The following is a 13,982-nucleotide window of genomic DNA, read 5'->3' on the forward strand; positions in this document are numbered from 1 at the left end:
ATGTGTCCTGTGTGTTATTATTCAAGGCCAAACTGAATGAGAGTTTGAGAGAACATCAAGAAGTTTAAAACATTATTTATTAATACATAAAAAAAGCATTTACAGCAAATACCTGAACACATAAAATCAGCACAATGTCAAATATTAAAATCATTCTGAGGATAATTTAAAGTTCATGAAAGAAAAAAAAAAAACAAAAAAAAAAACTATGTAAAATCAGTCAAACTCACACACACTGAACTGACATATACAGAGATACATAATTGCTGTGAACTTTGGTGCTGGAGTCAAAGTCTGCTGTGGTCTGAAGAGCTCCCTTACTTAAAACCAGCCAGTGGTCTGTATCCTAAATGATTAACACGTGACGAACAGAGGATGTGTGCAGCAGATCTACCTGTTTCTATTAGCCAAATAGAAATAGGTTTGTGTGTATTTCTGTGTGTCAGACTGCAAACACACCCTCATTCTGCTGGTGTATCTGACGTCACCTCCGTCTTTCCCTTTATAAGAGTGACTCAGTTCTTACAGTTTTGCCGCTGTGTCTGACGTCTTTTACAGACTTCTCCTCTGTTGCCATCCTCACTTTTGCTTCCTTGTCTTTGTCCAAAACTGCATTCTTCTCTTTCTCTTCTTTCAGTCTGTTCTCTCCTTTCCTCTGTTCTTTCTCCTCTCTTTTCTTCATCTCCTTCAGCTTCTTCTTAAGGACGGAGCGGTCACTTTGACTGCACACACCCAGAGCCTGTCGTTTAAAAAAAAAAAAAAAAAAAAAAAAAAAAAAAAAAATCTGATTTCAATTTTAAAATTTCACTGCAATTCATTAAATATAGACACATTCGGCAATACAAGTGGTTTCAGCTCAATACAGGGGACAGAGGGAGTCTCAGTGAGGTAGTTACTATCAGATACATACCCTCTATTATCACACATACACTGGTATTGCCATATAATGTAGTGTATGTTAAATGGTAAGATATGTCTTAGGTAAGACAGTGTGTGGACATATTTTGTCCACCAGAGAGCACTGACAAGTGTGTTTTTTGTTTTGTTTTGGTTTTTTTTTAACTGTGAAAAGTCGGTAACAAGTTTTAAGGTATCCCTATGTTTCCTTATGTTATCCACTCAACAAGATCATAACTACTCACCTTCAGTTTCTCACTGTCCATGTTGAGCAGCTGCGTCCCGTCCACTCCTCTGGCAGCAAACTCGGACATGTACTGATCCATGTTCATGGTGACTAACCACAAACAGACCTGCTGGTTGTTCCACTCTAAGACAGGTCGACTTTGCCACTGATTGTTGTTATTGGTGGGAAGTGGGTCACTGTCCAACGTCTGGCAGGACACCAGAGACGGTGCCAGGACAAGACAAGGAAAGACAAATCAGAGGCAACTGTAATTAAAGAAGAGAGTAGCTTGGGAGAAGAAGAAGAAAAAAAAAAAACGCAAGTAGTGCTCCATGGGGAATGAAGTAAGGAAAATGAGGGGGGGGGTCAAAGGTAGACTCACCTCAGTGGAGGAAAAGGTGAAAGTGTGTCCAGAGAGGGAGTGATCAGAGGCATGACCCACCATGCTGGAGCTGCCCACTGGAGAGCCAATACTCTGGAACCAAGAGAAACAAACCTGGGCTGCCTACACACTCCACATCTATTGCATGCTTACCCGTGCATGTGTGTTTATTTGAAAAACGATTTCTATTTATATGTAGAGAAGAATCTTAATCAGAAAGTGGAAAGAGGGGGGAGATGTCATGCAGAGAAGCCTGTGGGTCTTAGCCACCATGGAGCCATGTGAACATATGTCACATACACGTCCAACTTGTCTTACCTGATCCCTTCTGCCTGTGGTGGTCAGGTATGGCAAACTGCTGCTGGACACAGACCGAAGCCTCTCTCTGCCTCTCTCCCCCTCTTCTTTCTCCCTCCCTCTCTCTCCAAACCAGGGAAAGGGCAAGCAAGAGGGCATGGAGGTGACTGAACCTGATGGAGAAACTCCAGTGGGCTCATCCACGAGGTCACCACATGACCCCCTGGTAGAAATCAATGACCATATTTCAATTAATACACAATTTTAATAAAGTCCTCAAATATTAGGAAAATAAATGCTTACACAGACTGCCTGCAATCAGCTTTTATTTTGTAGTTTTAGGGCTTTTTGGTTGAGTGGAGGAATGTAAAGCTTTGATTTTCACGAACGAAGCAGAAACACAGAAGCACTGTCATGGTATATTCAAAAAAATCTGTTTGTCAGCCTTTAATGTACCTCAAAATAAACTTGTTTGCAATATTTATGCTTTTCAAAATTCTCCCTTTTTCATGCATAAATTAAAAATGTGCATAAAAACAGGTGATGGTAAAGTATTTAATGAGCTTGATTAGTGTCATTAGTGGCATTGTGCAACAGAAATAGATGCAATAGTTTGGAAAGGCTTTTATTTATAGCCCTATCAAATGACAAGTCAGGAAATTCAACATTAATAGCCTGTTTTTGTACAAGGTAGAAACCCATTTAGTTTAGGTTAAGTGCATCTGTGACGTTATCACACCTGTTGTTCATGGACCTTCTGCTGTGTTTTTCACTTCTCCTTTTGCTGAGAGACTTACGAAGGCCACTGAAAAAGAAACAGACTATTGTCATTAAAAGTATCAGGAAAAAGGAAGATTTTACTATGGCTGAAAGGGAATCTGTCTGTTACTACAGCTTTTAAACTGGGGAACACTATAGACACAATAGACAGAGACCCTGCACCTGAAGTCTGGAAATTTCCTTTTGGACTTCCTGGTAGCTGAGGATTTGCGTGGTGAAGGAGTTACAGTGTCAGTGATGTAGATGGGAGGGGTGAAGACGGAGCTGTTGGGAGGATGAGGACTGAGAGCTGAGAAGGAGGAGGTGCTGGACATGTCACTTCTACTGCTCCTTTGTGCCACTGTGGGAGCAGACAGTGGTTGGCTCTCCTGTGGTGCCTGGAGATCATCTGCCTAAAAGCGAGACGTGAGGACGGCCAAGTTCAAGTTTCACTGTTCGATACAGCAAATTTAGTGCAGAAGTTTGTCTGCCCTGTCTCTTACCTGTTTTCTAAAGCTCTCTCTGAGCTTGTCTCGTGAGGGAGGGTGGCGCTTGGATTTCTGGGCCAGCTGAGCTCTTGCTATGTGGGCACTGGAGTCTAGACGTCCTGTGTTGGGGACTGGAATATACCAGTCTGGACCTAAGACAAACACAGTTCCTTATGCTTGGTCAAGAGGTACATTCAATTCAAGGTTTGAAAAAAAAAAAAAAATTACTACATTTTCCTCACTGGAATATCACTATTTAAAAACAAAAAGTACACCCAGTAACATAACAACATACCTGTGACTGAAGAGTCCACAGAGTGGTTCTTTCTTTCAGCTACAGGCTCTTTTCTCTCTAGCTGTGCTATCTGTGACAAATGATGTGAGACAATGACGACAGAAAAATGGCAGGCTCAGTACAGTAAATCCATACAGGGCTCAGAAGTCTCCTCTCACCTGGATTTGCAGCCTTTCAACAGTTTCTATGTGCTGCTTATCTCTCTCCTCAGTTTCTCTCCTCAAATCCACCTCCCTTGTCTCCCTCTCCTCCTCTCTGAAACACATTATTTTAAAAAGTTTCATTCCAAATCTATGGGGGAAAGACTGCCAGCACAATTTTACTACACTTTTGGAACTGAAGAGTAGTATTCTACATTGCCAGAGAAACAAAAGAATTGACAGTCTTCATAAATACCTGCTCTGGTATTCTCTGACCAGTCTCTTGGCTTTGCTATATTTGATCTCTAAGCTTTCTGATTGGCTCTGGGCATCAGCCAGTCGCTGGCTCACAACCCTGCACAATGTCTGGGCCTCTTGCCAATACCTGATAAATAGAGAGAGGGTCTGTTAACACATTTAAAAAAAAAAAAAAAAAAAAAAAAAAAAAAAAAAAATCACTTTCCTCATAATGTTCCTCAGCATGATCATCCTTTTGCAGGCTTTAAGCCTCCACCATGTATTTAACCCATCCCAAATTTGAAATTACATCTATCATTGCAGAATTCACTCCTAGGATATACGCTATAGAAAAATGGTCACAAGTAGAGATGAAACTGAGTCGAGTGTATCGTACTTCTCTAGTTTGTCAGCTTTCTCCTCTCCATCCTCTGCTCTCTGCTCCAGCTCAGCCTTCTGGCTCTCCCAACACGCCTGCTGCTCCTCCAATGCCTTTAACTGAAAAAAAAGGCCCCTTTTGTCATTACATCACACACTTTAAAACTATTCTCAGAGTAAAGGAATCAGTATACTTCTCCAATCCTCTTACTTCAACACTGTTGATACAACAAATGGAGTATTCACTGATCTAACGCAGTTGGAGAGAAGAAAGCCAGATTTTCGACTAAAAGGCTTTCGCCAACCCAGTTATGTCACAGTGGTGATTACTTCAAGGCAAAGGCAGAAAAAGCAGGCCTGACGTGGAGAAGTGCTGGAACACGGCCCATGTCCTAATAACTCTCCACACCGAGCCATCTCATACACAGTTAAATGGGTCAGACTGTTCCAAATATGGATGCAAAAGGTAGCGTATTAAAGTGAGTACAGTTATTGGTTTGTGTGTGTGAGAGAGAGAGAGAGAGAGAGAGAGAGAGAGAGAGAGAGAGAGAGAGAGAGAGAGAGAGAGAGAGAGAGAGAGAGAGAGAGAGAGAGAGAGAGAGAGAGAGAGAGAGAGAGAGAGAGAGAGAGAGAGAGAGAGAGAGAGAGAGAGAGAGAGAGAGAGAGAGAGAGAGAGAGAGAGAGAGAGATCTCAGTCTCAGCTGAGTGACCTACCTTTTCTCTAGCGTGGTGAAGTTGGGTTGTTCTGCTTCGTAGTTTTGACTGTAGCTACGGAGGAAAAGGGCAGAAAGGAAATATACATATATATGTTTGGATTTGTATAGTATATTTAAATTTATGTGAAATGAGAAACTCACTAATTTTATCATTTACTCAGTTTTATTATAAGCAAGGGATGATAGTGACTATTATCTACTGTTTTAACAATATAAAACTAAGAAAATGAGTGTAAAGAAAATCTTTTCATCTTCGATTCTAAAAATGTCTTGTAGTAGGATAAGTATCAGTACTTTAGAGAGATTATTCTGATGCAGTTTTTTTTTTTTTTTTTTTTTTTTTTTAAAATTGGATGTTAATTAATGAATTCATGCTGAATGTAAAGTACCTGCTGGTATTTGAGGCAAAGCTGGTAGCTATCAAGACTGGAAAGAACAGATACATCCTCCTCTTCATCATCTTCCTCCTCCTCCTCTTCTTCTTCAGCCACTGAGCCCTTCTCTGACATGCTGCCATCATCATCCTCATCTCCTCCTGCCCTTTCGCTCTTCATATATAAACACAACCACACCGTAAACAGCACAACAAAACCATAGGGTAACACTTAGCACGTCTGAAGGCTCCACTCTCCTTTAAGGAAACACACCTTTCTGGATGTTTTATCCATCTCCAGGCTTTCATTGATCAGACGTGCCACCTCGCTCTCCACCCCCTCTTTCTCACGACCAATCAAAAACCTGCAGATGAAATCAGTTACAGCTGTGAGCAATCACCACATCCCATAACACACTTGCCCAGATTGTGTTGTGGGACAGGCCTTTTTTCTAACAGCAGACAAAGCAGCTAAAGCACAGGTGTTGATGATGACATTAACGATGTAAGTCATGACAGGGTGACGCAGGCAGCGCGCGCCACGACCCTGAAACCGAAAGCAGCTAAACAGGGTTCAACTATCGTTCATTTCTGTGTTTACACCTGCGTGTCTCATGTTGTGTGTGTCATCCAATTGTTGCAGTAGGTTGTCACTGCCCATTAACGCAGGTCTAAGCACAGACTCATTTTAAACTCTCTGTGGTGGTAGTACATTTACAGATCTCTTGATACCCAAAATTTTGACTGTGGTGCTACAAACAATCACATTCACAAGTTTTGTTGCTGTAAAACCTACTTCAGAAAAGTTCTATTTTAGAAAAAAAGAGCTCAGTCAACTTCTGGTATAGAGAGGCGTGCTGACTGGCATATGAATCTCAAATCTCAGCTGGTGAAGCATTCTTGGCAGACTGTCTCAACACTGACGTATGCTTAGGAATGTGGATTGGGAGTAGAGCCACTGGTATAGTCCTTTTAAAAACCAACATCTGGGGGAGAAAATGTATATTTATCTTGCTATCACTTTTTCATATTTAAATAAATTCAACTCTCTGACAAATGTTTCGAGCATTGGCTCCGTCACTGATCGATTGAAGCAACATATCAAATACCAGGCCACGAAAAATTAACCTTCTCAATATACTCAAGCAATTTATGGAAATAGTGGAGAATACAAAACAGTACAAGAGACCGTCTGCCCCATGTAAAAAGACACTGCAAACCTTGTTCTGAGTCAGGAAGAATAAAAGCTATTCACGTAAACATCGTACTGTAACATGGTAACTTACTTGACGAGGCCTGACGTATTCTTGAGGACTGTGGCTGCAAACAGCTGGGAGACCCCAACCAAACTCAACCCATCCACCTCCACTATCTGGTCATTCACCTGAATCCTAACACACACACACACACACACACACAGACACAGACAGACACACAGAAACACACAAACAAAAGACAATGTCTCTTTATTAGAGCCCGTCTGAATCCCCAGTAAACAAGAGACTGATGCAGAAATGCACCTTCCATCCTTCTGTGTTGCTCCTCCTTCAGTTATTGTCTTGACAAAGATTCCCAGCTTTTCCAGGCCCTGGTCAGCCCCTACACCCATTCCTATGATACTGATACCCAGACCATCATCTCCTAGAAGGAAAACACATCAGGAATTTATCCTCAGATGACCAACATCAGTCAGAGGAAAAACTGCTGCACCATACAGAAGCAAAAGATCTGTAATGAAAATGTGGAAAATTATCAGAATATCTGATGATTCTGTTTTTGACCTATTATGTGTCAGTCTTGTGTTATTTTTTAGACATAGAGACCAACCAAAGTGTTTGGTTTGGGTTTAAAAGCTGTGCTTTGAATAGTTGCAACAATATACACAAAATATCTGCAGTGACATAACTGACCCAATAAACACCACTAGATATAACCAGTTACATGATTTCTTTTCTTTCTGGTTTCAGATGTGGGCTCTGAAATTCAAATGCCACCAAAAAAAGGAAAACAGAGGGAAATACAAACCCTTTTCTATCTCCACTGGAAAGACGTCCATCCGGTCCACTCTCTTCTCCAGCTCATACTCAGCCGAGGCGGACACTGGGTCAATGTCCTCATTGTGTCTGTCGTACTCTGCATTAGAATAGGTGTTGTACACCTGACGGACAGTTAGCAGTCAATATACATTTAAAAAATCAAAAATCACTGGAACAGCCACAGCTTACATCTACAAGGATGTCAAATTCAGGCCTAGTGAAAATACATTGATGGATGGTACATATGTTCACCACAGAGCAGACTGCGAGGAGAACCATCTGCAGCTATTGACACAACAAGACACTGTTTATGTTGGCGAATCTGTCAGTGAGAGTGTGTGAGATCAGAGTGAAAAGACTTGAGCAAACTGTACAAACGGTTACAGGATCGCAGCAAATCTCAGTGTACACTTACAGCTCCCATGTGTCAGTTACTGACAGTGACCACTGCTGCAGTAGGAAATCATGACCGGAGGCATACTGCTGCCATACGCATCCTCAGGAATATTTTCTGTACATTTCTATCGAGGCAGCTCTGAGCTGTGTTGACAGAATGAGGCATGTGGGATCTTGCCTTTTCTCCTCCCTCTATGAATCAGAAAATGGCTTTGGGCTAAAACTTCTCTTAAATGGATTTAAGCTGCAGCTGAAAGTGACAGTCACACAAAATCTACAATGAAGAGCTTCCTTAAACGCACAGCTTTAGAAACAAGTGACCCTGCAGCTGTCAGTGAAGTGAATAAAAAATGCTGAAAGCTAAAAGTTCTTTCTTAAAGATTTCCTTACCTTGATTGGTGCTGAGGAGAACCTGACCTTTCTCTTTGGCGCCTCTGCTGCATCCTCATCATCCTGTTCAGGAACACCAGGAATTTCCTCATATTCCAGTAAAAGCTGATTTTCTGCATGCAGCGACTTTCCAAAGTCCTGTCTTGAGGATGCTGAATGCTCTGGATGACACTGGGATTCCTGATCATACACAAAAGCCTTGTTCTCAATCCCACAGATTACTGCAGATCCTATCTGGTCCTCCTTACATCCTCCTATGTCACCTTTTCCATCACTACCTCCTCTGCACGCCACGTGCTTGACCTTCTCACTGGCGTGCTCAGACGTACCTTCTTCTCTCTGCCCTTTCTCTTCTTTCTCATTTCTTTCCTTATCTTGACTTTCTTTACATTCTTCCTCTACACTTTCACCTTTCCTCTTTCCCTCAGCTTCCTTGTCAACATCCTCCTCTTGCATCATGCCTCTCTCTTTCCTTCCAGCACTTTCTTCCACTGACTTTTTCTCCCTTTCGTCCCCCTTTTCTGCTGACTTCTTCTCAGCCTGTGCAACAAACTCTCCCTTCTGCTCCTCCCTTTCACCCTCCCATTGTTCATTCACCTGCTGATACTTGTTGCTTCCACTTTCCCCGTCATCTTCAGTCTTTCCTTTACATGGCATGCTGGTGGATAACTGCCTCTGGTGCTCTTCTGAGGGAGCAACCGGCCCACTTCCTCCTTCTCTTAGTTCCACTCTGTTTTCCAGCGTTTGCGTTCCTGGTGTTGTTTCCATGCTTGATTCAAAAACATCATCCACTAGGGCCTCCACACTTTCTCCTACATTTTTGTTGCTATACATTTCCCCCTCATCCTTAATCCGTTTTATGGGTTCTTTTGGGTCCTTTTCCTCTTCATTCTCATCACTTTCTGATGACTCTGTCTTTACGTCGACAAGTTCTGCTCTCAGTGGCTCCTCAGGGGTCAAGCTGAGGTCAACATTAGCGCTCTCTGTCTTTCCTTCCTCTGCCTGTGTTCCCGTGGTTTGACCATGTTTGTCAGGACAGGAGGGAGATTTGCTGGATGCTTCACCATGGTCATCCAATACAGGAGATTTAGGGGGCTTTGTCAGTGACACGGGTGCAGGACGCTTTGGTGAGGAAATATTTATGAGAGGTAGGTTCATGGATTTGTCTTTATCAAAGCCCTCCTCCTCTGTATGCTTCCTTTTCCCACTTGCCTCTTCCTCTCTTTCCACCTGGTGGCCCCCTCCTCTCCCATCCTCGACTTCTACTTTCCCATCTACCATCCCCTTGCTTCCCCTGCCAGTCACAGGTTTTGAAACTCCTCCAACCTCCATCACCTTGGTCTCAAACAACCTGCGGGTTACGGAGAACTTCTGAGCCAGAGCAGCTCTGTCAATATCCGTTATCTCCTCTGATCTAGAAGGTTTATCTTGCAGAGAGGATTCAGGAGTAGAAATGCAGGCCACAGTGCTCATAACGGATGAGGAACTCATGACTGAACGTCTGGATCCAGAGAAAGGTGAAGTCTGGAGCTGCAGGCTAGGATTTTGGGGAGAAATGAGGGGTGTGACGCCAGAAGTCTGCACTGGACCACCATCTTGTCTCAGCTGCTGGCTGTCCATTTGGAGAAAGATGTTGTCTCTGATCTTGGTCCCCCTCGTGCTTTGGACCCTCCCCCTGCTGCCTGTGCTGCTGCTGGTGCTGGTGCTGGACATCATGGGATCTGACAGGCTGGATCGCAGCTTGTTTGGATGCGCAGCAGAGCGCTGGGCAGCAGCAGCAGCAGCAGCTTTGGTCCCTTGATGTAAACTGGTCCCGGAGTCAAATGAACACTTAATGGCATGGAAGTCAGACTTGTAGGTTATCCTGTGGGGAGAGGCACTTCGGCCTTTGCTGTCCGTCCTCATCATTTGTGAATGGAGGCTCTCTGGAGTGAGAAGAAAACTGTGAAGGAAGCTTTTCACAGCTAATGAAAGCACCTGGGAAAATGTTGAGCAGGTAGATGATGTTTGAGGATTTGCTGGTACAGTGGGGTGGTAGCAATAAGGCAAAAAATGTGCTGGATATTAGGGCTGGTGTTTTAAGAGGTTACTACATTTGGTGAATGACAGCAGGTGACAAAGGCAGGCTCTTGGTCTGTAAACTTCATGGTCCTCAGGTAGCCTTCTGATATTTATTCACAGTCTCCACATCAAAAGTCTCCTGGAAATGCAGTTTGAGAAAGGGCAAAGTTTTGACCATTACTACAACTTCACTGGGGTGAAATGGCACAACTCAGCATGGGTATCATACAAATTACAGCCAGGACAAACTATCAAACTACAAACTACTCATTAAAGCAGTAATTAGCGGACTGAGGTACCATACTCACTGAAAAAAAGCTCCGCCAGAAATAACAAACGTAGCCTGAACGCGTCTTGTTAACCGAGTTACTCGACACAGGTATTTATGATTAACCTGTTTGCAGCAGCAACAATGAAGTCCTGTGGGCGCTGCTTTCAATTGCTGTCGAAAAATGGAGTGAGAGTAGATAAGACAGGAACGTGGTGAATATGTCCGAGGAAACTGCGTCTTTTTTTAAAATTAAATAATAACAATTGTGATTTAGATTGTTTATTATTATAGTCTGTGTGTCAAACAATGAACAAAAGATGGTGTTTTAATTTAAAAAAAAAAAAAAAATTTAATCAAATATGCTGTGCTAATTATGGTAACTGAACCACAGTTTGATATCTGGTGTGTTCACTGTAATACACGTAGATTTACACCATATACACACACAGAGAAACTAAAACGACGAGCGGTTTCTGTGACACTAGCCTTGTGGCTAACTGTGCTAAAACTGGCAGACAAAACTAAAGCATACGGGTGAGAGCTGGAGTTTACGACAGCATGTGAAGGCAACAAATCTCACAAACCTAGCTGGAGTACCCGCGCAGTTTAAAGGTCGCAACATTTCCAAACCATGTGTTTAACAAACGGAAAACTACACTGGAAAATTAATTAGTAAATCATAAAGTGCTATTTTTTTTTTTTTTTTTTAATCACAACATTTCCGGCAGCTTTGTCTTACCGTAGTAGTGCGGTGGGTTTTGAAGTCAGCCGGTGCTGACGGCTCCCTCGCTGTGATAAATACAGACAGATGGCGACTCATGTCTCTAAATACTGTAACTGGATTATCCCGAGGTAATCCTGTGTAAACTACTCCGGTTAATGTGAAACACTGGCGGTGAGTGGGTACCAACAATGGGGCAAGCTAGCCTACTTTATAAGGGCCAGTTGTTACACCTTTGCCTTCAAATGTCTTCACCCACAGAAGGAAGTCTTAATTAGCTAATTTAGTGCCAGTGATACCATCAATCATAATAATTATTGCTTTTGTATACTGTTTCTCCCCTTAATGGCAAATAGTTGGCATTTTAGCATCATAAACTGTATAATTAGTCTAGTTGTATCTATCTACCAGTTGTATCTTACACTACTATCAAACATGCGGGTCACTTACCTTTACCTGTCTTTCAGCATCACTGCCAACATTGCCATCTGCTGTGAAAACCGATGTCTCTGTGACAGAGGCTCTCCTGGAGTCAGAGGTAAGCTTTGTGTGAATATTCACCTGTGTGCATGATGCAGGTTAGTGCAGTCAGCCAGATCTCCCACCATCTACCTGTGTATGTGTGAGGCGAAGAGCAGTGATGCAGCACCTGCTGATGTCTGTGTATGTGTGTGTGTGTGTGTGTGCGCGCCTACCTGTGTGTGTGTGATGCCAGTGGGTGAGTCGGTGCAGTACCTATGTCTGTCTGTGAAGCTGGCTTGTATGGCAGATGGACTGGACTGGACTGGACTGGACTGATCGGTGCAGAGCAGAAGAATGGTTCTGCTTGCTGTGACCTGGATCTGACTGGAGACCATTGTCCCAGGTGGCACTGGGACCTAGTTGATATAAATACTGGCCAATCACAAAAGCCTACTTCTGAATGAGGCTAACCAAAAGAGGGAGGGGAAGTGGTGAAAGTGAATTGAAGTAGATATCGAGAATGAGGGAGTGATGTCAGGGTGGGTGGCAAAGTAAATTTAGAGGGGCAGAGGCTGCAAGAAAGTGAGTAAGGCGGAGTAGATGGAGGCTAAGAATGGAGAAAGAAATTTAACCTGGATTGGTTGAAGCAGTGGAAATGTGAGACACGGGGGAAGGCAGTCATATGAATTGAGAGGTACTGGTTAAGAAAACCATAAATTGCAGGTATTATAGGTGATGTGGAATAATGGCATATCCCCTCTGTTTGTAATTGAAGGCGAGTGAGAAGAGATGAGAAATGCAGGGATCCGTGTGCTGCCATAATCCTCAACTCCCATCTCTCTCACCAGCAGCAGGTCACCTTGACTTGTACAAAAGTTTTTGTTCCTCCCTCCTCAGGCGCACATAGGGATTTTTCTTTCAATTTAGACACTATGACAGTCATGTCTACAGACACACACACACACAGTGCCATTGTGTTTGGGTTTGTGTTGAGCTGGATGTGTGTATTGCAGGTGGGGGGATGCTGGGGGATGGGGGGCAGGAATGAATCTGTTATCACATTTTTAAGGAGAGCTAACAAATCTGTGTCAGTGCCTGTGCACAAAACTAGGAGACAGATTTATGAGAAGAGGGCACAGTTTGAATGTCGTCCCCATTTATTTAATTAACTTCACTGATGTGTATTGGCTGATTTCAGCTTATCACAGATGTTATATATCTGTATTGGGTTTATGTCAATTGGTAAATAGCAAGAAAGTTGTTTTAGATTAGTCTCATGACATAGTTTGTCCACCAGAGAGCACTGACAACTTTATTTTTGTCTCTCTTTGAACTGTAAATACACAACGCAGTACATATCCTGTTCACTGTTCTTTCAGAAAATATATATATATTTTTTTTATTTAATTTTATTTTATTTAATAACTTCCTTAAAATGTTCATTTTATGTATTTATTTTTAATAAACAAATATAAGCTCATACATAATAAATTGATTTTTTTAAAATTAATTAATTATTTTTTAAATTCTCAAATATTCATATCATTATCCACCTCAAAAATTGAGCGTCTGTTTGGCTTTGGTACTAATTACTATTTTAACTTTACATTTAATGAACAGCTACTACATTAACACTGTTAATTCAAAGAGTCAAATTAGGCAGAAAGGACAGATGCTGTCTTTAGACTGAGATACTGTCTGACAGCTGACGATATCAGATCTGTGTGTGTGTGTGTGTGTGTGTGTGTGTGTGTGTGTGTGTCATGTAGGCTGCATTTGGCAGACAGTCATGCCCCATATGGTTATCTGTTCAGTCAACCATATTTTGAGATCCCCCGCTTCATGAGGGAATTGCACTCAATCCCCAGAACATTTAAATGCAGACGCACACACACATCGACGCACACACACACACACACACACACTCTCACACACACAGACACACTCTCTCAACCCATGGCTGGGATGAACAGACAAGTCAGCAGTTTAAATGGGCAAAGCACCATGTAGCAGTTCTGCAGCTCTGCACGCTTCGTTTATATGGTGCTGTAAATTAGTTTGACGTGTCCCTCAAATGGCTGTTTTTATAGCTCAAGTGTTGACGCATTTTCGAATCCATCAACAATGACACTGCCACTTTGTGTCTAGATGTGTGTACTGCACATGTATTATTTTAACAACATCAGTAATAATGATGTAATCCTGCGAAGATTAATATGTGAAGCTTGACATAACAGAGTTATGGATTCAATTCCTACCAGGGCCAAACGTAATAGAAACTGATCCTGATGAAGCTGTGATGTGCTTTGAAAGAGGCTTATGCAGAGATATTTTTGCCTCGGATGTACAGATGTACCTCAGATGTGTTTGTTGAAAATCTTTTGTTTTAGACTTCTGTTAAGTTGAAACATTTTTTATTGCCATGTCTCCGTGAAACCCAATGCCCTGATGTTCTTT

The 13,982-nt window shown here is 42.3% G+C and overlaps 1 protein-coding gene and 1 long non-coding RNA gene across 6 annotated transcripts; one reads left to right on the plus strand and one right to left on the minus strand.

Annotated features, from left to right (window-relative positions):
* Positions 1-57: 57 nt before the first annotated feature.
* LOC139628571 (neurabin-2-like) lies at positions 58-11,676 on the minus strand. Of its 4 annotated transcripts, none has more exons than XM_071490341.1 (19): positions 11,514-11,676; positions 8,011-10,210; positions 7,214-7,346; positions 6,709-6,829; positions 6,475-6,579; positions 5,463-5,553; positions 5,205-5,363; positions 4,814-4,867; positions 4,119-4,219; positions 3,741-3,869; positions 3,503-3,599; positions 3,345-3,414; positions 3,065-3,201; positions 2,745-2,974; positions 2,542-2,607; positions 1,824-2,025; positions 1,506-1,598; positions 1,143-1,331; positions 58-739 (listed from the first exon to the last, which is right to left on the minus strand). In XM_071490341.1, exons 2-19 carry the CDS (start codon positions 9,916-9,918, stop codon positions 503-505), a joined length of 4,122 nt encoding a protein of 1,373 aa, XP_071346442.1. In that variant the 5' UTR covers positions 9,919-10,210; positions 11,514-11,676; the 3' UTR covers positions 58-502. The 4 variants fall into 4 exon arrangements, with proteins under 4 accessions (XP_071346442.1, XP_071346441.1, XP_071346444.1 ...); XM_071490340.1 differs by lacking the exon at positions 11,514-11,676 and adding an exon at positions 10,380-10,513; XM_071490343.1 differs by lacking the exon at positions 11,514-11,676 and having other exon boundaries at positions 8,011-8,190; positions 8,608-9,987.
* On the plus strand, positions 11,082-13,233 carry LOC139628575 (uncharacterized). 2 transcript variants are annotated; one of them, XR_011692819.1, is made up of 3 exons: positions 11,082-11,237; positions 11,531-11,601; positions 12,301-13,233. It is a non-coding gene; the product is annotated as an uncharacterized lncRNA (long non-coding RNA). The 2 variants fall into 2 exon arrangements; XR_011692818.1 differs by lacking the exon at positions 12,301-13,233 and adding an exon at positions 11,779-12,277.
* The last annotated feature ends 749 nt before the right edge of the window (positions 13,234-13,982 follow it).

Source organism: Trachinotus anak, unplaced genomic scaffold (genome assembly GCF_046630095.1).
Source record: "Trachinotus anak isolate AG129_WGS33_773 ecotype Australia unplaced genomic scaffold, CSIRO_AGI_Tana_v1 ptg000012l, whole genome shotgun sequence".
NCBI classification, from domain to species: Eukaryota; Metazoa; Chordata; class Actinopteri; order Carangiformes; family Carangidae; genus Trachinotus; species Trachinotus anak.

Coding starts and splice junctions, on each gene's coding strand:
- LOC139628571 (XM_071490341.1), bottom strand. CDS start 9,918: ATGATGAGGACGGACAGCAAAGGCCGAAGTGCCTCTCCCCACAGGATA. Junction 3,415..3,502: donor TTGAAAGGCTGCAAATCCAG/GTGAGAGGAGAC, acceptor CATTTGTCACAG/ATAGCACAGCTAGAGAGAAA. Junction 1,332..1,505: donor TCACCTTTTCCTCCACTGAG/GTGAGTCTACCT, acceptor GTGTCCTGCCAG/ACGTTGGACAGTGACCCACT.